Source organism: Cricetulus griseus, chromosome 5 (assembly GCF_003668045.3).
Source record: "Cricetulus griseus strain 17A/GY chromosome 5, alternate assembly CriGri-PICRH-1.0, whole genome shotgun sequence".
NCBI lineage: Eukaryota > Metazoa > Chordata > Mammalia > Rodentia > Cricetidae > Cricetulus > Cricetulus griseus.
The window spans coordinates 179,085,092-179,112,586 of record NC_048598.1 but is presented as its reverse complement, the minus strand read 5'-3'; the positions used below and the strand labels follow the sequence as shown (position 1 = coordinate 179,112,586).

Here is a 27,495-nt window from a genome sequence, read left to right as displayed (position 1 = left end):
TGCAGACACCACGTGATACACGCGATGTAGTTACTGTGACAAGACTCCAACTTAGTAGACTAAAAATTATTCGTTAATTAATATTGCCCATGTGTGTTTTAGTTCACACATGGAAACCTTATAGGAAGGTCAACACCCATTGGACATACATGTTAGAAGGCCACACATTTTCACACATGAGGTTTCAGACACCCAGTCATCGTCATCACAGCCAGCAGCAGCAACATCTGTAATTCTCTCTGTAACTTCTGTCCCCTGAGGGAGGGGTTTTCTCAGCTGGAATATTTGACTGTGATCTGGGATCTCAGGCCTGGATGCTCCAGTCACAGTGTTGATTCCACGTAGCTCTGCTGTGGATGACCTGTGCCCAGGTGTGATACACTGCCCTGTGCAGCCCTCAGCTCAGGGGAAGGAGAGAAAAAAAGCTGGGGATAATCACAGTGAGTCCCTCACTGCATTTAGGATTCCATGTCTCATTGTTCAGTGCATATTTTTTTCTAAAATGAAAGGTTTTAAGTCAAATTGATAATACATAGCCTAATAAATGGTTTTCTGACTCACACAAGAGTTCTGAAAATGTTTCATGTGATATCCTGATGCACAGGCTACCTTCATCTCTTCACAACACTCTAGAACTCAGCCAGGATCAGCTTCAGCATGGTCCTTTCTTGTATTTAAAGAATGAGAGTCCTTCAGTCCGGTGTGATGTCCCAGGTGTATGTACCTGATCTGTCCTGGTGTTCAGATTCATTTCCAGAACATTTTATTAGGGGTCAGGAATCAGCTCCACTGGTGGCTTTGTAAAATTTTGGCTTCCTATGGTGACTCCTGAGATTAATGGTGATTTCTCTCTCTTAAGGTATTCACTTTCTTTCCTGACTCAACTATTAATGGCTGGATGACATTGCAGCTCATGCATTGCAAGGCAAATGTCACACACACTGAATTTAATATTTTCATATCTTCTCAAAATTTCAAGTGACTGAAAACTTGCATAAAAACACAGGCAGACAGTCATGTACTGATCATGACTGGGCAGGAAGATGAACAGCAGAGAGGAGGCACAAACAGAAGATCCAAAGGAAGCAACCTGATGAGAACTGTGTCCCTGGCTCCCTAGCGGCTGAGGGTTGAAGAAGGTTCCAAGTCTGCCAAAGTCTGTAGAGCACACATTGGAAGACAGCGCATGAACCAAGTGCAGAGCATGCAGAAGATTTGTTTCCTGTGCCGGCAATTATCTCTTCCTGTAATATGTGTTGTGAAATCACCTCTAAAAGTATTTTTTATTATATTTTGTGGGAAACCAGCATCATGAGTCCCAGGCTTGCCTCACTAATGTTACAAATACAAGGAGTTTTTATAGTTCTTGATCCTAATGAACCACCCCAGAATTCTAGGGTTTAATGCATGTTCCAGGACAGGGAATATTCCTGGTGTGAATTTTTTACCTAGTAGGCAATCACTCATGCATTTTCTACTATGTTTATGTCTATCTGACAATTAAAGAAACTCAGGAAACAAGGAGTTTGGTTTTTATTGTCACTTAATATGAATACTTTTTAGGTTATAATATACTTCATTTTCCTATTCCATTTTCTCCCTACCAACCTTCCTTTGGAGATTGCTGTTTTCTTTCAAATTCATTCTTTTTAAAATTATTAATATTGATCTCCCTCCCTCTCTCTCTCTCTCTCTGTCTCTCTCTCTCTCTGTGTGTCTGTGTGTGTGATTTCTGTATTTCTAAATAATGAAATTCAACTACAGTTTATGTAATAAGTTTTCAGGGTTTTATGGTATTGGAAAACCTAGAGGTAAACTCTATTCTCTTGAAGACTCTTTCTCCTGCTCTGGGCTCCTTAGTGCCTATAAAATTTTGAGTAGAGCTGAGGCCTGGTAAACTCTCCTCTTTCCATGTTAGTGTGTCTGCTGTTTTCATTCTTGTTTGACTCATGTTTCAAGAGCCTTGTCAGGTGGACTAGATGGACACATCTTCTCTAATATGTATAAGAGACATAATTTCAGAGCAGGCTTACCCTTCCTAAGGTGCACACACTCTTTCTACTTCCTCTTCTACAACAATCCCTAAGCCTATGATGTAGGAGATGGGTTGTAGATGTATCAGGTGAGGATTGGGCTTAACAACTCTGCATTTTATCTGCTGTGGTTTTCTGTAATGGCCTCCAACTTTTGCCAAGACAAGTTTTCTTGATGAGTGGAGATAACAACACATATTTGTGAGTTTGAAGACAAAGAGTTGGAGTGTAGTTAGAAATCATGCTAGTTAGTGGCAGTTGAATGTTTTCCTCCACCATCTATGATGTGAGAAACCCTGGGCATCTGACTAGGTTTCCAGCACCAGGCAGGATTTCCTTCTGTTGAGAAGGCTTTAAACGAAAGAGTGAATTCATAGCATCTCCTAATATAAGTATTCCTAACTTGGATTCCAATATCTTTTACAGAGACCTGTGAATGCATCTTTCAATAATAAGTTTGAAAGAATTTGAGAGAGCCTGGCTTCCAGGGACTCAATTATTTTCCCTATTCATTAACGAGAACTACAATTTATGCAGCTGTGGAGGTGAAACTCATAGGCCCTCCCTATATGAAGCCCCCTTGTATTAATTTTCAACATCATTAGTCGATTTAAACTAACTTTATTATTATTATCAATTAGACAGTGTGTGTTATGATGAAATTATCTTAACAATAATGCACAGGTAAAAATGTCCAGTAGAATGGGATGTTTCCACATGAGAACACACTATATTACAGGCAGTGGGGATCTCCCCAGACCCAATCACATCATGCCAGGTAACAGAGAAAGATAGCAGCAGCAAAAAAGAAACAGAACAGCAAAGGCAAAAGACTTTCTGGAGTCTGTGGACTCCAGGTTTTTCCTATCACATATTCACTCCCCCATGTATTCACCTCTTGGTGGCCTGACTCCTGAACTTCATTTGCCACAGTCTGCTCCTCTCACAGGGCCACCTGCAGACACAGAGTCAAATGCTGAGCTCTGCCTTGAAGTTCAGCTTCTCAGGAATTCCCTATTTCTAGGGTCAAATAAGTAATCATGCAGCAAAGGAAAACTGAATTAGAAAATAACACATGAAATACACACAGTATCTGGAAAAGGCTTTTACATGTGATTAGCTGAACACTGGAATTCAGGCATGTCACATGACCTACATACAGAAAGGGAATTTCCAAGCTCAGGAAACAGCTTTACACAAAGCTATAGCTATATTAGAAGTTTTATGTTCATCAGGGAAGAGATCAACACAATAGTGCTGACTTCATAAAAAATGAGCACTTCTCTTTTAATCCCAGAAGTGGTGAAGGGAGTTGAAATGAACATGAAAATGAGTCTTTATAGAAAAAGGGATAATAGGAGATGATTCGAAAATGATTTAATTTAATATTTCCCCAACATTAACTTCATTATCAGATTCCTCCAGAACATTAACAAATAACCCAGGACCTGACACCTCCGGACTCCACGACAGAGCTTGCTATAAAGCAGGAAGACATGCAAATGAGCCCTGTCTCTGCTCATGAAAATCAGCCCAGCCCTGACCTTACAGCTCAGGCAGAGGAGCTCAGCTGTGGATCCCAAGACTTCACTCAGGGATCAGCATGGAGTTGGGGCTGAGTTGCATTTTCCTTGTTGCTCTTTTAAAAGGTAATTTATGGAGAGCAGTAGATGCTGACTGTGTGACTGGACATTAATCTGAGGGACAATGGACATGTGTGATGATTTCTTGATCAGGATTTTTTCTGTGTTTGCAGGTGTCCAGTGTGAGGTGCAGCTGGTGGAGTCTGGGGGTGGCCTGGTGAAGCCTGGAGGGTCCCTGAAACTCTCCTGTGCAGCCTCTGGATTCACCTTCAGTGACTACTGGATGAGCTGGGTCCACCAGGCTCCTGGCAAGGGGCTGGAGTGGGTTGGAAATATTAATAAAGATGGCAGTACCACAAACTATGCACCATCCGTGAAGGGCCGGTTCACCATCTCCAGAGACAATGCCAAGAACACTCTGTACCTGCAAATGAACAGTGTGAAGTCTGAGGACACCGCCACTTATTACTGTGCTAAGACACAGTGAGTGATCTCAGTGTGAACCCAGACAAAAACCTCAGTGTGAGGCCGCTCACGGCCACCAGGGGGCGCACAGCACACACCGAACACACATCCGTCCCAGGAGATTTTAAAGACATAACTATCTACTCTTATCTGCAGCTTAAGCTCCTTTCATCTTACCGTTCCCAGAAAGTCTCTCTTAATATTTTTGCAGTGGGTGACTATTGTCCTCAATACATTTCCTGTGTTTCTGCTGTTATTTAAGAATAGGAGGCAGAGTCTCCGATGAACAAAATGCAAAGTGACACCGATGAGGGTAAAAACATCTCCAGTATATCACTGATGTCACAGGAGGAAGTTCATGGGTGTTCTGGTGTCTTTTTTCTCAAGTTCAGTGAGATCGTTTATCACATTTCTTTATTAGAGTTGCTTCTATATTTAAGGGAAAATCAAGAGGAAAGTGGACCCAGATACTGAACCACAATCACTCCCAAGACTCAAACCTCCCTCCTCCCCCTGCTGACTGTAAACATCAGGTTCACATCTGACATCCTCTTTTTGTGGCTAATTTAGTTTTTATGACTTCTCTCTCTGTTCATCATGGAATTTGTACAGACTGATTCCTTTGGTAAAGTCTGTGTCTGTGTGGAAATGGCGTGTTCAGCATGAGTTATTGTCTTCCACAGAGCCCTAAGTGGAATTGCATCACCAGGAAAGTATTGAACATATGTATCTCCTCACATGATAATGTTCATGAGAAGCTAGATCTGCTCACCTAGAAAATCTCTCACACACAATTGGCCATTTTATCTAAATCTAACAGGGATCATGGTGGGTCTATGGGTGACACCTGAGTAGTGACAGAGACAGCTCATTTCTCTAAGAGCCACCGAAATTCCAGCTTTGTTCTCTGAGTTGATCCCCACAGTGTTCAAAAGGTTAAGAATGTCTGTCTTACCTAATTTTTTATTGCTTTGACAAAACACCATGACAAATACAGCTTACAAAGAAATCATTTAATTGCTGTTACAGTTTCCAAGCATTAGTATCCAAGATATGTAAACCAAAGGCATAGTGACAGGAGCAGCAGCTGAGGGCTAACAACTTGATCCTCAAGCAGGCAGCAGAGAGGCACACTGAAAATACCATGTAACTGTAGAACCTCAATGCTTTTTACCATGCACTCACATTCTCCAACAAGACCACACCTGCTATTACTGCCCAAAGAGTTGCTATAACTGAGGACCAAGTATCAAAACAGGAGCCACTGGGGGACCTTGTAATTCAAACTAACACCGCCCCAGTCACTGAAAGGAATGCAGAACTGAAATTTAGTAACATACAAGGAACATGGTGGTTGGAGGAGAGAGCCGCAGTCCTGTCAGGGAGAGCAAGAAATGTCAGATTCCATTGGCTGAGTCTGGAAGGTTGGACAGACCTGGTCCTGTCCATGAAAAGTGGTTTTATGCCAGATGTGATTTCCACATTGTATAGTAGAAAACTCCACAAGACTCTACTTAATGAAAACTGAAGGTGCTATTTTATGATGAGGTCATATCTCAGGGACAGGAATGACTCTGCAGTTGTGAGCAGAGGTCAGACAGCTGCCCCAATGCTCAGCTTCACACACTGCTGTGTTTAAGAAGAGCAAAATTAAATCCACAACCTGACTACCTCTAGAGAGAGAGAGCCTTTGGCATGCTTATTCCTAAATGGGATGTCTTTGTCACAAGCCTCCCGCCAGTGCTCAGGAACCTATGAAGAAGAGTGGCTGGAATGATTGCAAGAACCACAAGGTATGGGCAGCATCAAGGAAACTGTTTCTAGGACACAATATAACAGATGCACATGTGAACTCACAGAGACTGTGAACAAGACATGGAGAAGCTCAAGCTTGTGGTGACTTCTTGGTTGGACAAATAAAGCTTGTCTGAAGATCAGAGGATGGAGCTTGCCACTAGCTAACCATAGAGGTCTGGAGGACTGACAGGACAGACATGAAGTGAGATGGCTGGGCAGGGGGAGGAGGTGAGATTTGCGTGGGGAAGGGATATAAACTGGAAAAGAGGAAATTGCTCTCTTTTCTCCTGGGAATCTTGGAGGTAAATGGGGCTTTGACTTGCTCCTTCTTCTCTCTGATTTCTCAGCATTTTCCTCAATATCTGACTCCAGATATTTACTCTTTAGATCAAGTAAGAATGCCATTCACACAAGCCAGACAAAATACAACCATGGAGCATTGGCAGTAGACACTAAGTCCCACTCTTAGCAATGAAGCCACTCACAATTGACAAAGGCTGGGAGGAAGTCAGTTTTCCACAGCAGAGAGACCCAGGTTACATCAACCACACTTCACAGGAGTATTAGGAGAACAAAACAAGGACTTCACTGAATTTTTCTATGTTTGTGATTTTCCTTTCTGTTTTTTTAAAATGAGAGGAAACACATATAACTGGGAACGTAGGTCATCCTGGCCTGGGCTGTCTACCATAGCAGTCCGATGTCTGGGCTTCCCCCCAAGTACAGTTCCCTTAGAAAAGCTCTTCAGTACATCCATGGGGGCTGGCAGGTTTGCGCAGCCCAGGCTTGTGATGGAGCATTTTGAAAAGCTCATCTTTTAAAAAGTGAATTCCCCCTTGATATGCTTTCAGTATTGAACTCGTGATGGAGCCACCAGGCTGGAAATGCTATTCACAGTGCTAGCTGTGGTGCCAGGGCTGATTTTGCATGGCAGGGCCGTGTAGGACACCAGACGAGGTGTCTGGGCCACCTGCCCGCTCTGACCGTAACATCCACATGTGCCTTACTCCTCCCTCAGGCCAGGTGTCAAGGTGCATTTCCAGAAGCCCACTAGAAACAGTCTCGGCAATTTTGAAATAGGATGATCAGGTTTAATTCCTAACTATAAAGGTTTCTTTTGGCTGTTTCTTTAGGGGATAGAAATTTGTTTTCCTAGAGTGGAGAGAAGATGTAAACAACTTTATTATGTAGGGTTTTTATTCAGTCGTGTAAAAACCACAAATCAGGTGCTGTATTTTAATTAAATGTTATTTTAATTGCAACAAAACAGCTATTGTGGCTGTCAGATGAAACCTGTAAATAGGAGGTGGAGGTTAACGAGTCCTGACTGAACAGTTCTTAACCACAGGCTCCAAAGTATGTCGAAGAGAGAATATTCCTGAAGCTGTTTACTGTAACAGAAATCAGGCATTTGAAAACAAAACTGAATTTAGGCATATCACGGAGTGTCAGTTACGTGGTTATTTGGTCAGAAGAACTTTCCCATGTCAGGTGTTTGCATTCAGGCTTTACAGGGTCATTTAACTCAGAGATATCCCAGTTATCATGAATTCTTTGAAATTGGATCCAAGTTTTAAAGTCATGCTTAGGATTTCACCAGTGCATGAGACACGTTTACAGCAGATGGCCTGTGGATCAAATCTCCATGCCTCTGATTTATTTTGTGTCTTTCTGTCTTTTCATTCTCCATGTGTCTCAGGCCAGGCAGTGTTTGTCTTCCTGTCCCTGGATTATCTCACTTGTTGTCACTCACTCAGGTCCATTCATTTTCACACACAGGACAAAGTTTTCCTCATCTCAAGACCACATCACAGTATTCTCTCAGATTCTCTTTGCCATCCTTTCTTTGTCAATGACTTCTTCCTCAAATACTGTGAATAATTTCATCTTAGTCATTGTATTGTAACTTTAATCATTTTATGTTGACATATGTTGATGATAGTGATCAGCCAATCATCCCATTAACTCCTCAATTCCCCACCCCAGAAACCACTCTCAGCTTCATAGTGAAGTCCTTTTCTTATCTTGACTCCTAGGAATGACCCTGCAATAGATGCAGATGTTGGTGTAGACCTCTCATGAACACACGTTCCTGTCTCTCATCTGTAGCCTATTGGTTGACTGGGAGAACTTATGGTGAAGCTGTGTTTTGTTTGGTGAAGAGTGCACACCAGTCTCACCACACTCGTCTACAGACAAACCAATGAAATGCCTTATGTGTGTATCAGCCGTTATTATCTCTTGTTTCTGACAGGTTATACTAAGATACCTGATGGGCATGCCCATGTGCATTTAACCTGTGGATCAATAATAATCCCAAACTGGAAATTCTTTAGACATCTATGAACATAGATAAGTATTGTTTAGATAAATGCCTATCAAGTATTTTTTACTATTTAATTGATTTTTCTCATTCTCAGCTGAGCTATGTGCGTATGTGTATGTGATCTCATGATCATATTCATACTGAGTGAATATTTTCAAATTTCCAATGTGAAGTGCTCATCTCTGAAATCATGTACATAAAACACTGAAAAAAACTGAGCTTGTTGTCCTATATATTTATCTCTCTCTCATTCTTTCTCTCTCTGTCTCTCTCTCTGTGTCTCTGTCTCTGTCTCTCTGTCTCTCTGTCTCTCTCTGTCTCTGTCTCTCTCTCTCTCAGTGTGTGTGTGTGTGTGTGTGTGTGTGTGTGTGTGTGTGTGTGTGTGTAAATATCTCATGGGAATTGGCAGGATCTCATGAGCTAATTGGGAGCATGAAGGTAGGTGAGAGGGAGTTGCTATAAATTTTACTTTTTATCAACCAATATCAGTATTTTTCTACTCTACCTTGTATCCATTTTATAAGATTTGTTCAAAATTGTATGTTCTTTTTTCAGCAAATGGTTATTCCACACACATACAAACACACTATGTATTAGCCTTGTATTAGGAGAATGGAAGAACATGTAACATTAGATTAGAGCTTTACATAGTCTTAGGTTGTAAATGTTCATTACATGGGAAAACCAAGAAAAGTAAGATTGGTTATTACTTTATTCTCATAAATGCCAGTTAACAAAAGCGACTGAGTAGACAGTAAGAATGCAGTCTTATGTCATATTAGTCACTCTCGTTGTGTGGTTCAGCAAGTTTCAGTCTCAGAATGTAAGTCACATTCATTATCCTAATGTTCTGCCACACAAGTATAAATCTTACAAGTTGGTTTTAGTGATTTCATTAAAAAAGGTCTCCATTGGCTCATTGTGAGAGACACTACTAGGAATTGTAGCCATGTCAGAGTAGGTGTGGCTATGTTGAAGGAAGTTTATCACAACAACTGGGCATTGAGTTCTATATTCACTTTCTGCTGCTTGTTTCTTCAGATGTAGAACTCTAGCTCCTTCTCCAGCACCATATCTGCCATGTTTCCCACCATGATGGTAAAGGACAAAACCTCTGGAACTATAAGCCAACACCAATTAAATGTCTTCTAAGGGTTATCAAGGTCATGGTGTCTCTGTACAGAAATAAAACCCTAAGAGAGTTGTTAAAGGTGCTATTTAATTACTTTTCACAAAACTCATCCATTGAGCTAATGTATGTACATGTTAATTGAGAATATGCTCTGACATTATGCATTATACTCTGGTTTCATATTTTCTGCACTCCCAGGCCCAGATTCCTGCCCTTCTATCTCACACCTCTAGAGAACAAGGATCTACATTGACACAGCATCATCTCTCACAGCTAATTATTGGTCACATTTGCTCAATGGAGAATCTGATTTTGGATAAATGTTGTGGTGCTTGGTAATCCCAGGTGTTTTTGCATGATCCTCTGTCAGACATTCTCTCCATATGACAAATATGAATGTCATGTCCTTCATGCAGATGTATTCAAATGAGGAATGTGTTGGGTCAGACATGAACCCCTTTAACCAATTTCATATTAGAGATTGTAAGTGCCAGTGTTTACTTAGGAGAAAGGGATACCTGACTATGGTCAGGGGGAGGCTTGTTGCAGTCTGAAATTTCCCTTAAACTGGACTGTGCAGATTCTGGATTTACATTCAGTGACTAGTGGATGAGCTGGGTCCTTCATGCTCCAGGGAAGGGGTTGCTAGAGTAGAAACAAAGCTGACAACATACTGCCCTCAAGTAAAGAAAAATTAATTTCTTGTTTTCCCTTTATCAACTCATTTTCAGTAGAAAGCAGGCATTTTCATTGAACAATTTTTAGTGTTAGAGCAGCTGTAGCTCAGAAAATATATTATTGAAATGTACATTCATGTACATTTTTAAACAAGTTGGAAAACCATTCCATTTACTTTACACACCCCTCATTTAGTAACTCATGGATCTACAAGAAAAGAGAGAAGTTTCATCATTTATAGTAGGATAAAAGAAGGCATGTGTGATTTTCTGATCCTCCTGAAGTTTCCTGCACATCAAGATTTTCTTCACACTAGTTGTAAAGCCACACTGTGCTTAATGGTTTGTGGACTCAAGAAGGGATACTGAATAACAGGCAGCACCCCTAGCCCTCCGTCAGGATGTTTAGTATCAAGAAAACAAATGTCACTGGGCAATGGTAACTCATGCCTTTAATCCAAGTACTCAGAAGGCAGAGGCAGGCAGATCTTTGTGACTTCGGGGCCAGCCTGGTCTACAAATTGAGTTCCTGTAGAGCCAGGGCTGTTACACAAAGAAAACATGTCTCTACAAACCAAGGAGAAAAGAAAAAAAATGTCAAATCAGATGAAGGTACAAAGAAACCAAACACTTAATGTTGCTGTTAGGAAGGTGAAATGGTTCACAGCAATTTCAGAAATCAGTGTATCAGTTGTTAAATATTAGAAAGAAAAAAATAATATATTCCATTATGCCACTCCTAGGCAACCCTTCCAAGGGGCTGAGAAGGTCACCACCTATGTCACATGTCAGGAATTGGAGGAGCAGTTTCAGAGAGTGGCAAGGAAGAGCATTTCTTCACTTCTTTCTGGATTTCTCCTTTCACTTAATGTGTTTTCCCTTTAAATAAAGAAAATCTTCAAGAGACCCTAAGGAGTTGTACGGTTTTCCCTGAAGGTTCCAGCAAAACGGATACAAAACTGTAGTTATGTCTTTGAACCTTGATTACTTTCCTTGGGAAACTACAGAAACAACAGTGCCACAATCCACAGGGCCCCAAATCCACCATGAAGATGGTTTCTTTCATAGAGAATAAATTCTTCAGGATAAAAATTATAATTCAACATTTTCTTCTTATGTACCATGTCATTATGTCATCTTGAAATAAGATTCCTCTTCCTGTGACTTATTGTATAAACTCTACAGAAGTGCCACCTCTTCAAGGGGTTCAGGTAGATGGAAGGTCACCTGAACACATCCACCAGGCAGGAGACACCTTGGTGGTCCCAGATATGGAAGCTGTGCTTCCTTTAAGTGTATTATAATTAAAGTTGAGTTAATGCATAAAGATGATAAACACACCCCCACAAAATGCTGACTTGCTCCAACAAATGTCTAAACTTACATGGTTACTCATCCATTTAACGTCTGCATTCTGCACTAGTATCTGCCTCATCTACTGCTTCAACCCAAGCACCCTATGATATAGCAGGAAGAAATGCAAATTTGGCTCCCTCTGCTCATGAAAACCAGCCCAGACTGAGCCTGTAGATCTAGAAGGGGAACCCAGTCCTGACTTCCCTTGTCTCCCATTCAGGGATCAGCACTGAACACAGACCTCTCACCATGGAGTTGTGGCTGAACTGCATCTTCCTTGTATCTATTTTAAAAGGTCGTTTATGGGAACAAGAGATGCTGAGTGTGTGGGAGCCTGAGTAAAAAGAGGGTGTGTGTAAGAGGGACAGCGGATGTGTGTAACGTTTTCCTGACCTGAATTCTCTACTATTGCAGGTGTCCAGTGTGAGGTGCAGCTGGTGGAGTCTGGAGGAGGCTTGGTACAGCCTGGGGGTTCCCTGAAACTCTCCTGTGCAGCCTCTGGATTCACCTTCAGTGACTACTACATGAACTGGGTCCGCCAGCCTTCAGGGAAGGGGCTGGAGTGGATCGCAGTGAGTAGAAACAAGGATAATAGTTACTCAGCAGAGTACAGCGCATCGGTGAAAGGCCGGTTCACCGTCTCCAGAGATAATTCCAAAAGCATCCTCTACCTGCAAATGAACAGCCTGAAACCCGAGGACACAGCCACTTACTACTGTGCAAAATTAAGCACAGTGAGGTGACTTCAGTGACAGCCCAGACACAAACCTCCTCACAGATTTTCTCAGCACCAACAGGGGGCGCTCATGACCAGTTAAAAACACAGGTGTATTATTTCTCCATACACTAATTACCATCAGGAAAGTTCTCTGGAACTTGTAATGCTGTATCTAATGCAGAAGTCTCTGCGTAGGAAATTAGCAAGTGCACAGAATTTCTGAACTATGTGAAACTCTAATGTGGGTGTAAGTCTCTACTTGGCAAGAGGAAAATCCTAGAGACAAGAATAGAAATATTAAAACCACAGCTATGTTTTAAGTCTATGTTGCATTTAGACATATTTCTCTGCAACTTATTGAGCAATATTTTAAGGTGTTGAACACACACACACACACACACACACACACACACACACACACCTCACACTTATTTGTTCTCTTTTATAACTGTATTACACTTTTATTCTAAACCAAGAATTTTAGACTTGGAAAAAGATTATTGCGACCCATACTTGAAATTTATGTGCATGATATCAAGCTATTACTTTAAACAAAATTTGAGAATGGTGAGTTATTTACACAAGGTGTGTCATTTTTACAAAAGAATTTCATAACTTTTTATAAAAATCCTTTTGTGTTATACAAATTACATTAAGATACTTTTGAAATTCTATTTATTATGGACATTTTACAGACAATTGAGAAAATGTGAAATAGTGAAAACATAGATATATTTTCTTTTAAATTTTGTGTAGCATTTAGAAATATTTCTGTGAAAATTATTGACAAATACATCAATATATAAATTTGTACCATAGATTGCACTTAGGTGTTTCTTTTGAAAAAAATTACAATATTATACAAAACTAAGAATTTGGTGTTTTGAAAAATATTACAGCAAATCTCTTCTCATACTTGAAGTTTATTTGTATGATATTAAGCTATGGCATTAAACAAAATGGAAGATTGAAGTTTATTTATAATGTTTGGGTCATTCATGAAAATGAATTTCCTAAATTTTGATAAAAATCCATTTTTTGTTATACATGTTACATTAAAATTAATTTTCAAGTTCAATTTTATGATGGCCTTTCTTATATAAACATTAAAATATATAGAACTTTGTCACTTTTTGAGATAATTCAATACTTAATGTTCATGTAGAAAGGATTCTTGGTACTTTATTAGTCTTAATCATGGCATTAGTTAAGTGTCCTTACACTATTTCTTCCTCCTACTCTACAGAGTTCCCATCTGACTGACTGTTCCATGGTGTCTCAAACTTTGCACATTGTAATTCATGGGTCGCTGTATTTATGCCCATCTAATGAAGGAGAGAGCTTCTCTGAAGAGAGCCAAGTAAAGGAGCAATCTATGAGTATAGCAGAATGCGTTTGTAAGTAAATTTTGCTGTTCTTTTGGGAGAATAGCAGTATTTGGCTTTGTCCTAGGTCCCTGCCCTATAATTTTCAAGTTCTTGGCCATAAGAGCAGTGTTACAGATGTTTTCCGTCTCAAGGTAGTGGTCCTTGAAAGCAATTATACAAGGGTTGTTTTTTGCCACAAGCTTTGTACCAGTATCACACTAGTTGATATATCATAGTGTTATAAATGGGTTGGCATTTAACTTTCTACTCTGGAAGCATGCATAATGTCTTCTAGGTCTGTGAACACTATTCAGTAGGAAGGAAGGCTTTAGTTAGACAACATCTCAACCTACCCATGTTCAATGAGTTTTGTAGGCACTGTCTTCATCAATAGTTACTTATTGTCAGTGTGTGGCAAACAATTAATAGTACACTTAGCAGTAGACTAGGTTATTTGGAGCTTATGGGACTTCCTTGACCACCAACTCATTTTGATATAACCAATGTCCAGATTTTGAGGCTTCATTTGTTTATGAGAGGTGTTCAGCTGAGGCTCTATCACCCTGTTGTATGGAATTCTATTAAGATTGCCTCCATATATGTATGGAGTTTATGCAGCTTTGATTTCATTTGGTTTCCATATGAACACTCATTTTTTCCTTAGTTTTACTTTTCCTCCCCACAAACCCTTCACGCTCCCCTCTTCTACCCCTCTCCCCTGTGACCCTGCTGTCCCATTGCACCCCTCCCATTCCCAACCCTGCATTCCATTTCCCCTTTCTAGGCAGTTACCTCCTGCCTACCTAGTCTCCTACTCTACACTTAGCATTTGTGGATTCCTGGAGTACAGCATGCTTACCTAAGCCTTAGCAGTAAACACCCTCACACAAGTAAATATATACCATATTTGTCTTTTGGGTACTTTACCAGGTCTGAGCCTTCTCGGGATGCTATTATAGTGACCTCAGCTATGTGTCAAGAAGTTGTGGTGAAAAAACAGACTATAGAATGTGGGATTACTGACATCCAGACATCCAGAACTCATTGAACATCACAGTGTGAAGGTGAAAACCAGGGGTCCACTCTCTGTTCCCTGACACCAGCGTAGGTCAGCCCAGATGGCTGACAGTGACATATGATGACCACAGTGAACCTGCAGGTTGGACAGACTCTTGACTCCGGGAGTCTGTGGATTAAATACTCAACATCTCCCAGGTTTACTGAAGAATAGACACACATTCATGAGCAATATTTAATGAATGTGAGATGATCTATTTCTACTTTGATTTGGGCAAATAATCCTTCAACAACCATTCGAGTCCAGTTGATACAAACCTTGAAAGCACCAGCCAGGTACTCCTCAGTGAGAACTGAATTTTAAACAGGCCAGGATGGAGAAGCCACAACATGACTGAAGCTGTGGCAAGTTTATTGCTGGGAATCCAACTTTTATACTCTTATTAGAATAACAAGAGTATATAAATGTAAGGACAGCAGGGAGCACAATGGAGCCATTAATCACTAGGATGGAAATCAGATGAGGACTGGGGAGAAATCCAGAGCCTCTGTGGACTCCCTTCTTGGAGTCTATTAGCTGAACAACACCTGCTACAACTGATATGTGAAGTCTACAATTTTCAAATTACAACAAAAATTCATGGCTAAGTATTGCACTGATTAATATTTTCTAATTTTTAAAAAACATTAATTTATTGTGGATTTTTGTAAAACACTTTTTCATGAAAATTATTCTGATGAAATTCTATGCCCATTCTGCTCAGTTATTTTCCATATTCCTACCAGAATCCCACAGACTTTCTCTATAGAAAGCAAAAGAATGCACAAGAAGAAAGGTATTTAGAAAAGAAAAGAAATCCACCAGGAACACACACCTTCAACATGATGAAAGAAATATTAATATCTTATACACGAAAGAGTGTAAATTCTCCTTATTTAGGAGGTTTTGAAATTTCCATTTACAATTTTCGTCATCAATACCAACACACGTGAATTTGTCAGGGAAATGAAATAATTTCTCAGGTTGGGATTCTATTTGTTATTGAGGGATTAAGCCTTGACGTTATATCCACTGGGTCTGCACAGGTTCCAGGAATGGCTCCATGCTCAGACAGGATGACTATTTGGACCTCAGCATCCTGCTGCCTGACCCAGGTGTCCCTCACCTCCTTCCTATCCACTTTGACTAGACCCTTGTCTAAGAAGAACCCTGCTCACGGATATGCAAATCATGAGAGTCTGTGGTATGTCAGCAACAACAACTCCACACGATCAGTGTCTTCTCCACAGTCCTCACCATGGGATGGAGCTGTATTATTTTCTTTCTCATGTCAGTTATGACAGGTAAGGGATTTCCAGTTTCAAACATGAGGAGGAAACAGTTACTGAGGTAACAATGAGATATACTCTGCCTTTCTCTCCACAGGTGTCCACTCCCAGGTCCAGCTGCAGCAGTCTGGTCCTGAACTGGTGAAGCCTGGGTCCTCAGTGAAGATGTCCTGCAAGGCTTCAGGCTACACCTTTGCTAGCTCTGTTATGCACTGGAGGAAGAAGAAGCCTAGACAGAGCCTGGAGTGTATTGGATATGTTTATCCTGAAAATGGTGGTACTAGCTGCAATCAGAAGTTCCAGGGCAAGGCCACACTGACTGCAGAGACATCCTCCAGCACAGTTTACAAGGATCTCAGGAGTCTGTCAGCTGAGGACTCTGCAGTCTATTACTGTGCGAGAGACACAGTGTTGCAAACCCATCCTGAGTGTGTCAGAAAACCTGGAGGAGCAGGAAGCGGCCCTGAGTCTGAGATGAGACAGAAGATCAGCCTGGAGACTTGCTTGAAAATAATCATCCGGAGTGTCCCTTTGTCTGTTACTTCAGACAGTTTTACCAACGTCTCAAAATCACAACTCTGCATGAATTGATGATGATGTAGGATGCCCTACTGAACACCACACCTTGATATTCTCTTCACCGGTGACAAACTATTTTCATTGGTTTCTTTATTAATAAAACAATTAAAGTGAAATGTGTGATTATGCATTATGGTAAAATATCTCTGGACAACCTAAGAATGGGATCTTTGTTAGTGTAGGTTTTAATAAACTAATATATGAATCAGATGTAAAACCAACTCTTGCTGTGTAATCTAGCAGAATTTCCAGTCTCTTCGAATGTGAGGTACGTATCAAAATGCATCACCATTTTAAATAGTCACCTCATCCATCTGTCCCAGGTTTGAAACTCATATTCCAGTCTTCAATTGATTATAAATAAATGATTAGGAGCCATGTGTAATCTTCTCTATGACTACTTACTGCTGACACGGAGGCATCATTTCTGGGTGGTGTAATGGTCAGTTGTAATAGAGTCCACAGAATCTCGGATAAAGGGTAGTGAGGTATTTATTTGGGAATCATTATGAATAAAAAATATTGAGGAAGAAAAACACTGAGGTCATCTGCTCAGAGTCCTGGAAGCTGAGACCTGATCTGCGAACACCACCCAAGATAAGAGCTCGCCTCCCAGTCTGCATGCTGCACCTGAGACCCCAACAGAAAAGAGCTGGTACCTCAAAGTCTATTGGGTGGGGGAGTTTCCACAACAGGGTGAACCAAAAAAAGCTGGCCCAGTTCAGGCTGACCAGGCTCTGAGGAAACTTCTAGAGCTAGAGACATGTGGCCATCATTTGGAGCAATTTCTGAGGCAGGACCATCTGGAGAGAGACTTTAAACATATCCTAGGATGCAGATTTTTGAGGGAAAACATGGAGCTATTTCCTGGAGCAGTCTGCAGTTGATTTTAAATCAGATGCAACAAATAGACTAGGGAGAGAGGGTAAAATAATAGGTTTAAGGAAATTTTTATTTGGGGTGCATTTGAAAATTTTAGGCCCATGTACCTTGTAATTGAGGGAGAGGAGAGCCAAAAGCAGGCAGACAGAGACAGAGAACAAGACAAAGAGAAATGTATGTGTGTTTGTGTGAGAGAGTTAGAGAGAAGGAGAGATTGAGGCAGTGTGTGTGTGTGTGTGTGTGTGTGTGGGTGGGTGTGGGTGTGGGTGGGTGGGTGTAGGACATCCCATCAAGATTAGGCAAAGTAAGCAGTCATTCTTGGGAACACAGAGAAGCAGAGGTGGCCTGAAATCTTATCTGACTGAGGGAGTGCTTTGTTTTACCAGGGACGGAAGTCACAGAGTGTCTCAGGAGCCAAAGACTCTTACTTGAAAACCTCTGTCATGTGCCTCTCAAGGGATATAAACTCGACCAACCCCATGGTTCCTTGAGAAATGTGATGGCTCTAGCAATAACAAGATAATAAGTTTCAAATGTACAGTGACTTAGCATGCCATAATTCTCTGTAGTCATTCTATAGTAGCAGTGGGTAGTAAATGACCTGGACCCAACTGCTAGCAGGGAAGACCCTGATCCTGTCTCATGAGGCCTGGGGCAAACACTAGTTATGTACAAACTGTACATTGCCTTAGAATCTGAGGCTCTCAGAATCCAGAGACAAAATAATTCTCCTGTAAGTGATAAATACCCAGGAGTGTGACAGTTCTTTGGGATGATTCTGTTGACCATATTTTAAGAACCTCCATTCTGCTCCTATTAAAATCTGGACTAATTCACATTCCAACAAGCAATGCATGAGGTTCCCATGTCATCCAAGTCCTTGACAACCCTTCTTTCCATTAGTCCTTTGGGTGATAACCACATTAAATTTGAGATGACTTCCATCTTATTAGGGTTTCTATTGCTGTGAGGAGACACCATGATGATGGTAACACTTATAAAGGAAAATCATTTAACTGCAGGTGCTTAGCAGAACACTGGGATTCAGGCACTTCTCTTGATCCCACTACAGAGAGGGAGTTTTCACTCTGAGGAAGCTGCTACACTCGTAGCTGGAGCAGACTTGGGAAGTTTTATGTCCTTCAGTGATAGAGGCCCACACAGTACATCTAAGATTAACTAAATGAGCAATAGAAAGCAAAGTTACTGCTATTTATTAACTATGGCATGGAAAGCTGAGTTGAAATGAAGATCAGAACATGTCTTCAGTTTGCAAAGATTAATCAGGAAGTAGATGACAACTGGAAATGATTAAATTCATGCCAATTTTCCATCATTAACATTATAAACCCAGCACACTAACAAATAATCCAGGACCTGCCATCTCCAGGCTCCACTACAGTGCTTGCTATAAAGCAGTAAGACATGCAAATGGGCCTTCTCTCTGCTCATGAAAAGCAGCCCAGTCCTGACCTTACAGCTCAGACAGAGGAGCTTAGCTGTGGATCCCAAGACTTCACTCCGGGATAAGCATGGAGTTGGGGCTGAGCTGGATTTTCCTTGTTGCTCTTTTAAAAGGTAATTTATGGAGAGCAGTAAATGCTGACTGTGTGAGTGGACATTAATCTGTGGGACAATGGACATGTATGATGATTTCTTGACCAGGAATTTTTATGTTTGCAGGTGTCCAGTGTGAAGCGCAGCTGGTGGAGTCTGGGGGTGGCTTGGTGAAGCCTGGGGGCTCCCTGAAACTCTCCTGTGTAGCCTCTGGATTCCCCTTCAGTATCGAGGAGATGCACTGGGTCCGCCAGGCTCCAGGGAAGGGGCTGGAATGGGTTGGAAATATTTATGATGGCAGTACCACAAAATATGCACCATCTGTGAAGGGCCGGTTCACCATCTCCAGAGACAATGCCAAGAACACTCTGTACCTGCAAATGAACAGTGTGAAGTCTGAGGACACCGCCACTTATTACTGTGCTAGAGACACAGTGAGTGATCTCAGTGTGAACCCAGACGTAAACCTCACTGTGAGGCCGCTCACGGCCACCAGGGGGCGAACAGCACACACTGAACACAGGATCATCCCAGGAGATTATGCAGACAAGGTTAGAGGAAGCACCATTGTCAGGTTCTGGGCTGCACTTTTTCCTGTTGTTTCCTGTAACTTCTTTCTACACATATGCTCTTAAGGGATACAGTGTCCTCAAAACATTACATATTCTCTTTGTACTATTTTAAAAATATGAAGCACAGTCCCGTATGAACTAGATTCATGTGAGGACATGAAAGACCCTGAGATAGTCACGTAATGGCATCATCAGGAGTTTGTAGAAACTCCTGAGACTTTTCATATTCTCAGCAGAGCCTTGGTCAGATTTCTTGATTATAGCGCTCATGAGATGTATGTTTGAGGGAAAACCAAGGGATAGGTGGGGGCAAGATCATTACCATCAGCCCTAGCATGTCTGGAACCTTCCCTTCTCTCCTCTAATGGAGGACTGTGGGCTTCAGTTCAGGTGTGACCCAGCTGTGCTTTTAATTAATTCATTTTATTGCTGCATGACTTTCATCTCTGTTCATCATGGAAATTTGTTTAAACTGATCCCTTCAGTTGATGAAAGTTGTGAATGAGTGTGGGTTATTATAGTTCTAACACTGGGGTCAGGCAGTTTTGGAAGGAAGCTTATGGAGAGGCTCTTTGTGCTTAATTGATGAACTTTATGTTTGGTTAGGAACCCTATATTAAAGATGGGTTATAGGGTGGGAGGTGAAAGATGCCCAAGGACTAACTCTTGCCTCTATTATGTGTGTATACACACAAGCACACTCATCATTGTACACAACTGTACACAACCACAGGACTTTAAAACAGCAGAGAGAGAGAGAGAGAGAGAGAGAGAGAGAGAGAGAGAGAGAAACAAAAGAGTGAGAATGAAAGGGAATACTATATGGATTGAGAGATAGTCTCAAGATCCCAAACAAAAAAGTTAGCGTTTGGTCCATCGACTTGGCTCTTTGTAATGTTCCACAAAATACAAAAGTTTGGGGTTCCTACAAGAACTTTTACACAGGTAGTCATAGCCTTATAATGTATGGAACCCTACGCCTGAAACAATCAACTGTTGAATGACTGAACATGTGTGTCATTTCCTTAAAATGTCATGTTGTCTCTCAACATGTAGCGTGCATGTAGTGATTTCTCTGCCACATTGCGGATGAATCCGCAGGAGATTGAAAGTGAAAAGGAACACAGACTATTATCTCATACATCACATTTCCATTTCAGTGAGAATCAAGGCCAGATGACTCCATTGAGATGGTCTGGCAAATGAAGAGGGGGACCTGGGAACCTGGCTGTGAATTAGGGATTCATGGATTCCTTTGAGTCTGCAGTTATTGTAGGAATCAGAGACCTGAGGTATCCCCAGCAGTGTTAACCCTGTATTTGCCAGGTTTCTGCTTACAGAAATGGTTTCTCATGTGAATTTCACACAAATCGTGAGGATGATGAACAAAAAGAATTAAATGACAAACAATGATTTGAACTGAAATTAATAACCCTATGAATGATACAGTACATGGTACACTACCATGAAGAAAGCATACTTGTTGTTATGAGTGAGGCACAGAGATGATGTCATGATGAGATAGAAACAAGTAAGACATCAGAGACAATAATATCCTGTCCCCTGTCCTGTTGAGATGTGGAGAGAAACATCTAAGAAGAAGACTCAACGTTATGTCACTTTGTGTGACACATATGTGTACACTTGTGGCAGAAATTAGGCCACATCACAACAGAAAACAAATCATCTATCAAAGGCGAGGTTAATATCCTCCAATGGCTACATCTAAATGCTGTTGGTAGACAAATGGTTTCACTTGATACAAGAAGTCACCGATGTTTATGAGATCCACATGCAAATAACAGAAGTAAACAAAAATGATTTTAAAGCTAATCTGAAATTATCAGAAAATCATGTAATTCTGAAGTCTCACATTCCCCAAGTCCAAACCCTGGAGTGGCTCTGAGGCAGGACATTGTTCTGTTTACAGGGAGCCATGATGCTCTGGCCATCAGGGTGGGACGAGCATGCTGCAGGGGGTCAGTGTTCCATCAGGGGGCGCCAAATCTCCATGGCTTCAATTAGATCCTTGAGCAAGTGCACAGAAGGCCAGAGAGCACTTCCTGTGAGCCCTGACTTCCTCTCCCAGCCCAGTGTGCAGAAGAAACTGGAAGACCTTGAAGCTGGCATTTGGTGACTTCCTTTGACAAATAGCATTTGTGTTATTTGTCCAGAGCATGGACTGCTCGGTACAAACGTCTGGTTTATGCTCACAGCACTCTGGTCCACATTTCCTGTTTCCCTTCCATTGTTTATGTTTTGCACCATCTTATAATTGCCTGTCCTTAGTCCATAGTATCAGCCCAGACCACCATCCACATTCAAACAACACTGTTTATTTTGAAACCAGATGTGAGACATCCCTACTGTCTCTCCCCACTCAATGCCTGTTCAAAGCTCTGCTTCTGATGGCTCCAGGCCCCTTATGTTTCTATCAGTCAATGTACTGTTGATCTTTGTATCTCATCACAAGCACCAATGTGGGAGGTAGGTAGAGTCATATTTCTGTAATGTCAAGCACTCTTGTTACATTAAGATGAGAGAAGAGCAGAAATGATATTAAATTGAGCAAGGGATTGTAATGAGGTTTCAGTTTATCCCAAACACATGTTCTCTGCTGCAATTTCTTCATATTTTTGTCTGTTACAACACTCCAAGAAATGAATACCTATTTTATATTTTAGTGTGAGATTTTTCACATATGTTAATTTATTATTAAACTATTCTATTTTCAAATACTTACAGTTCTAATTATGTGTGCCTGTCTTTGTGTGGGTACATGAACAAAATTGTAGGTGCCCAAGGAGGCCGATGAAGTTGACTCCCCATGGATCAATAATTATAGGTGGTTGTGAGCTACTTGATGAGCTACCTAGCAGTTGAACTCATGTCATTTGGATATCAGTACATTTTTAAAACCACTGATCCATCTCTTCAAACCTCTATACTGTTCTTTATTATAAGTCAGAGTCACCATTTTAATTATAATAATCTTTAAGATTTGTATTAATATATCATTTCCTCTAAACCTCCCCATGGAACCCCTTGCATTTTTTCAAATTTATAGCATTTATTCCATGACATGTGTAAAGGGAGAGCACAGACTTTACGGTTCTAAATGGAAATGTATCTTATTTCTGCCTGCTTCACAATTATGTTTAGACCTGATATGGGATTGCAGAAGACCCTAAGAGTTCACACAGCACACAAGCAGAAGCAATTTGCATAAAGGACTGATGCATAGGTCTCAGTGCTCAGAGGGGGTCTACACTCCTAAGGATAAAATTCCTGAGGCTGTGTACACAATAGGAGAGATTCATGATGAAGAGAAGGCATGGGTCACCAGGGCCCTGATACATGTGCACAGGTGCATATGTCCCTGTGTAGACCAAATAGAGGCCTGGGGGAATACACAACCAGTATGAAAACGTAAACACCAGACACTGAAAGACGTGGTTTTACCCAACTGAAGTCTTGGATCCTTGTATATCAGATTTACATTCACTTTTGTTCACTACCTGTTCATATGCAAATGAATCTCATGCAAAGACTTTGTAGTAGAAATCTGAGGCTCATCTCCATCACCCAGCAAGGGAGTGCCTGATTAGTCTCAGGAAACTACAGAGTCCCAAACTCATACAGCATGGAGTGGGTGTGGAGGCTCCTTTTCCTGCTGGCAGCTGCACAAAGTAAGACATCGGAGCTCAGAGCTGCAGGGTAAACTGAGGCAGCTCCATGACCTCTCACTTCCCCATGTTCTCTCCACAGGTGTCCAAACACAGGTCCAGCTGGTGCAGTCAGGAGCTGAGCTGAAGCAGCCTGGACAGTCAGTGAAGATCTCCTGCATGGCTTCAGGGTACACCTTCACACAATATGCAATGCACTGGGTGAAGCAGTCACCGGGACAGGACATAAAGTGGATGGGCTGGGTCAACACCTACACAGGGAAGACAACATATGCTGATGACTTCACAGGACAGATTCTTTTCTCTTTGGACAACTCTGTCAGCACCACATATCTGCAGATCAGCAGCCTCAAGAATGAAGACACAGCCATGTATTACTGTGCGAGAGACACTGTGTGAAAACCACATCCTGAGGGTGTCAGAAAAGCTCAAGGAAGTGGTTCTTCTGTGCCCAGACAGCAACAGAGGAAATATCTGCCTCCTAAAAGACTAGGATTATGATGTTCGTGATTAGACACACAGGAAATTGATCTTTGTTCTTTGGTTGAATTGTTGTCACAGCTCTGGGTTGACAATTGAGGCACATGCATAGGAAAGAGGACATTGTTTAGCATCATTAACTTGATATAAAACCTACAGTTAGCCAGGCATTGGTGGTGCTCCCAGCACTCCTAGGCAGAGGCAGGCAGGTCTCTGTGAGTTCGAGGCCAGCCTGGTCTACAGAGAGTGCCAGGATAAGCTCCAAAGCTACACAGAGAATCCCTGTCTCAACAAAGCAAAACAAAACAAAACAAAAATCCTACAGTTATTATAACACAGCCCCATATAAATGCAGTAATTTTTTAACAAACAATAATGAAATCACATATTGGAAACAGTAACGTCAGCTCTGTCATGCTGTCATAGAGAAGAACACTCCAGTGATTTACATGCTTACAAATGAGAGTGCAAAGAAGGAGAAGACAGCCGTGCTGGGAAGTGCTAGCATGCAGAGCACTCATTGTTAACACTGAATATCCACAGACAACTGTGCTTGTATTAGGTCTACTTAGGAGCCTCACAGTGAATGTGAGTATTTGAAGGTAAAGCACACACATATATCAAGAAATGAATATTTACAGATATTACATAGCTCAAAGCTATGGTACTGTGCAAGATAAAAACGCACAGTAATGAGAAAATGGAGTTGTATTCAACCTCCGGATTTATGAAGCCTAGGCTGACTCCCCAAGGGAAAATGTGTCTTCTAGCTCTAAGTTAAATCCCCTCCTGAGCTGTGTGAGCTCACATCTCTCTCACAGGAGGCTGACCTCTGAGAAAAGGGGGTGTAGCCTAGAAGATGACAATGTTGGGTCTTCTGTACCTGGTGACAGCCCTTCCTGGTGAGTGTGACCATTTCATACATGTGTCCATGAGGGGATGTGACAACATGTGATTGACAGAATTGACTCTTCCTGTCTGCAGGTGTCCTGTCCCAGATCCAGCTTCAGGAGTCAGGACCTGGCCTGGTGAAGCCCTCACAGTCTCTGTCCCTCACTTGCTCTGTCACTCGTTACTCCATCACAGGGGGTTATGACTGGAACTGGATCAGGTAGTTTTCAGGAAAGAATCTGGAGTGGATGGGGTACATAGGTTATAGTGGTGGCACCAACCACAACCCATCCCTCAAGGGCCACATCTCTATCACCAGAGAAACATCCAAGAACCAGTTCTTCCTTCACCCGAACTGTGACCACTGAGGACACAGCCACATATTACTGTGCAAGAGACACATTGAGGGACTTCAGCATGAGCCCAGACACAAACCCCCTTGCAGATAAGCTCTGGGCCAGCAGGAGGTGCTCATCCCTCATGAAGTCCTGGAACTCTAAGTCTTTAGAGGTGGAAAGAAAAACACCTGGTTTCCTGTAACTTTGCTTCCTACTCCCAATCCCAGAGAAGACAGGGTTTTTTTCTCTCTTTGAGGATGGAATGTTATCTTTATTTAATATCGTATTTTATCCTTCTCACTGTCTCACTGGAGACAGATTGCATAGTACTATTTCTTGGCTTTTTGGTTTTGTTTCTAGCACATAAGAACTGAGCCTTCTCTCCTGTTTTAGGAATATATATTTTATAAAATCATCTTTTTGAAAGTTAGCTGACTTGGCACTGGAGTACTTGTCCCATTACATATTAATTCTATGTTTCATTCGTCATTCCTTCCACTCTCAGATACAAGTGCACATCACAGCACTTCCTAGATTATTAACATGAAACAGTTGCTGCTATGCCTAAGAAATGTGCCACAGACTAAAATGTGATCATCCCATCCCTGCACTTATATCACCCGTCCTGTAATGTAGGGCAGGGATTTCCTGAGGTTAGATGTCCATGACAGAGACACAAAGACTCTTGTGAAGGTCTAACCCCTACTGAAAGTTGGGATAATTCATTCAAAAGTTACAAATTTTGTATTGTGATTAAAATATCACATTAAACAAATTCTCATGCATTTACATTCATAATCATTATTTTGTAAATGTGTCATAGAAGAATCTGGGACCATATATAAACTACTAGAACACAGTTGGTATTTGGGACTTCAACTCCAGCATCAGTGTCATTGAAAATAAATCCACTAGACATGTTTTCATATATCTGAAACATTTGCCATGCCTTACTGTGCCAGAGACATGGGAGGACACTTCGGTGTGAACTCAGATACAACCACCCTTCAGAGGATCTTGAGAAATGCATAGCCCTTTAGGAACTGCTGAGCTCACTCAAAACACCTGGATGTCCTCATGTCATATGAGTGTGCCCGTGAGTTTCCAGACAGACATGCCTATTTCAACTTCAACTTAGAATATGTGGTTTCACATGCTGAGTAATAAAAATCCCATGGAACCTTTGCTACAACTTATTTGTGACAATTAATAATTGCTTATTTTGTAATAAGCATATCATTATGACCCCATGGAGCAACTAAGATACCCATCTGCCACTTGCTGTTAGGTCAAATTCACATAAAATAAAACTCTCCATGTATTTCCTCTCAGGTCTCTAACTTTCAGACTTGGTGATGATAAGTTCAGGAAATCACAGGGAAATTTAAATAATCTAAAGATCTCTGTATTTATTTCCTATCATGAGGCATGGAATGGAGAGCTTCCATGAGTGAATTCTATTACCACAGGTAGACGGGAAACAGGATGTGTACCTGTGCCAGCTTCCCATGTGGTAATGCTCTAATAAAGTACAGATAATTCACATTTTTACACAATGCATGCTGGAAATTTAATATCCTTGTATGGATTAATTTAAACCCAAGTCCCATGTAATGTCTCCTTTGCAGGTTTTTCTTGTTCCCATCTTGTGGAAAGTCTAAGTGACACTGGGCACCAGCCAGGTGATGTCATCTCAGGTCTCTGTTCTATCTTCCTTCCATTGGCAACACAGTTCCTTATCTCAGTTTTCTGTTTTCTGCTGTTTTCATGTTAATGTTGTCTGCATGCTCACTGCTGTGAGCACTGTGACTCAGCTGAGTGTAGGGAAGCTGCAGTGTTTACCTGTGAGTTAGAGAAGATCACTGGGAGAAGTTGATGGTTGGTGTTGGTTCAGGGTTAAGGATAGCAGGTTTCAGGAATCTGAAAAATGAAAAGAAAATCTACTTTTCCAGTCCTGAGCCTTCTCTGGATTTAATTATAGTGACCTCAGCTGTGGGAGAAAATGTTTTTGAGAACTAAATGACTACACAATAGTAGGTTAGTGAGGTCAAGACAAATACAGTCTATTGAACATCACAGTGTGAAGGTGAAAACCAAGGGATCCAGTGTGTATTCCCTAACACCAGGGTGAGCTAAGGCCACATGGCTGTCAGTGACTTAGGGTGACCACAGGGAACCTGAAATTTAGGCACACTTCTGGACACCAGAAGTCTGTGGATTAATTTCTCAATATTTCCCAGGGTTACTGAAGAAAAGGCATACATGCATAAGCTATATTTAATGACTGTGAGATGACCTATTTCTGCTTTGTTTTGGGCAAATATTTTTTCAACAACCGTATCAGTCACGTTGATACAAACCTTGTAAGCAAAGGATCTTACTCATCAAGGCAGAGTCTCTTGATTATTGTCAGTGAGAAGTGAATTTTAACCAGGCCAGGATGGAGGGAACACTGCAAGACAGAAGCTGTAGCAAGATAATTGTGAGCAATTCAACTGTTTATACTCTTATCAAAATAATAAGAGTATAAAAATTGTAAGAACTGTAGGGGGCACAGTTGAGCCAATAATCACTAGGATGTCAATCAGATGAGGATTGGAGGGACACCAGAGCCGCTGTGGACTCCCTTCTTAAAGTTTCTTAGCTGAAGAATACCTCCTACAGTTGATATGTGAAGTCTAAAATTTTCACACAGAAAACTTCATTGTTG

The 27,495-nt window shown here is 41.3% G+C and overlaps 1 pseudogene and 4 gene segments (V, D, J or C); all 5 read left to right on the top strand.

The window, feature by feature from the left end:
- Positions 1–3,633: 3,633 nt before the first annotated feature.
- Positions 3,634–4,103, top strand: LOC113836151. The segment is given in 2 exon segments: positions 3,634–3,682; positions 3,790–4,103. Coding segments are annotated over 2 exon segments (360 nt in total).
- Positions 4,104–11,618: 7,515 nt separating this feature from the next.
- Positions 11,619–12,112, top strand: LOC113836153. The segment is given in 2 exon segments: positions 11,619–11,664; positions 11,784–12,112. Coding segments are annotated over 2 exon segments (375 nt in total).
- A 3,657-nt stretch (positions 12,113–15,769) lies between these two features.
- Positions 15,770–16,391, top strand: LOC118239000. The segment is given in 2 exon segments: positions 15,770–15,815; positions 15,898–16,391. Coding segments are annotated over 2 exon segments (540 nt in total).
- A 2,402-nt stretch (positions 16,392–18,793) lies between these two features.
- On the top strand, positions 18,794–19,453 carry LOC118238999. The segment is given in 2 exon segments: positions 18,794–18,839; positions 18,945–19,453. Coding segments are annotated over 2 exon segments (555 nt in total).
- A 3,580-nt stretch (positions 19,454–23,033) lies between these two features.
- On the top strand, positions 23,034–23,577 carry LOC113838263 (annotated as a pseudogene).
- The last annotated feature ends 3,918 nt before the right edge of the window (positions 23,578–27,495 follow it).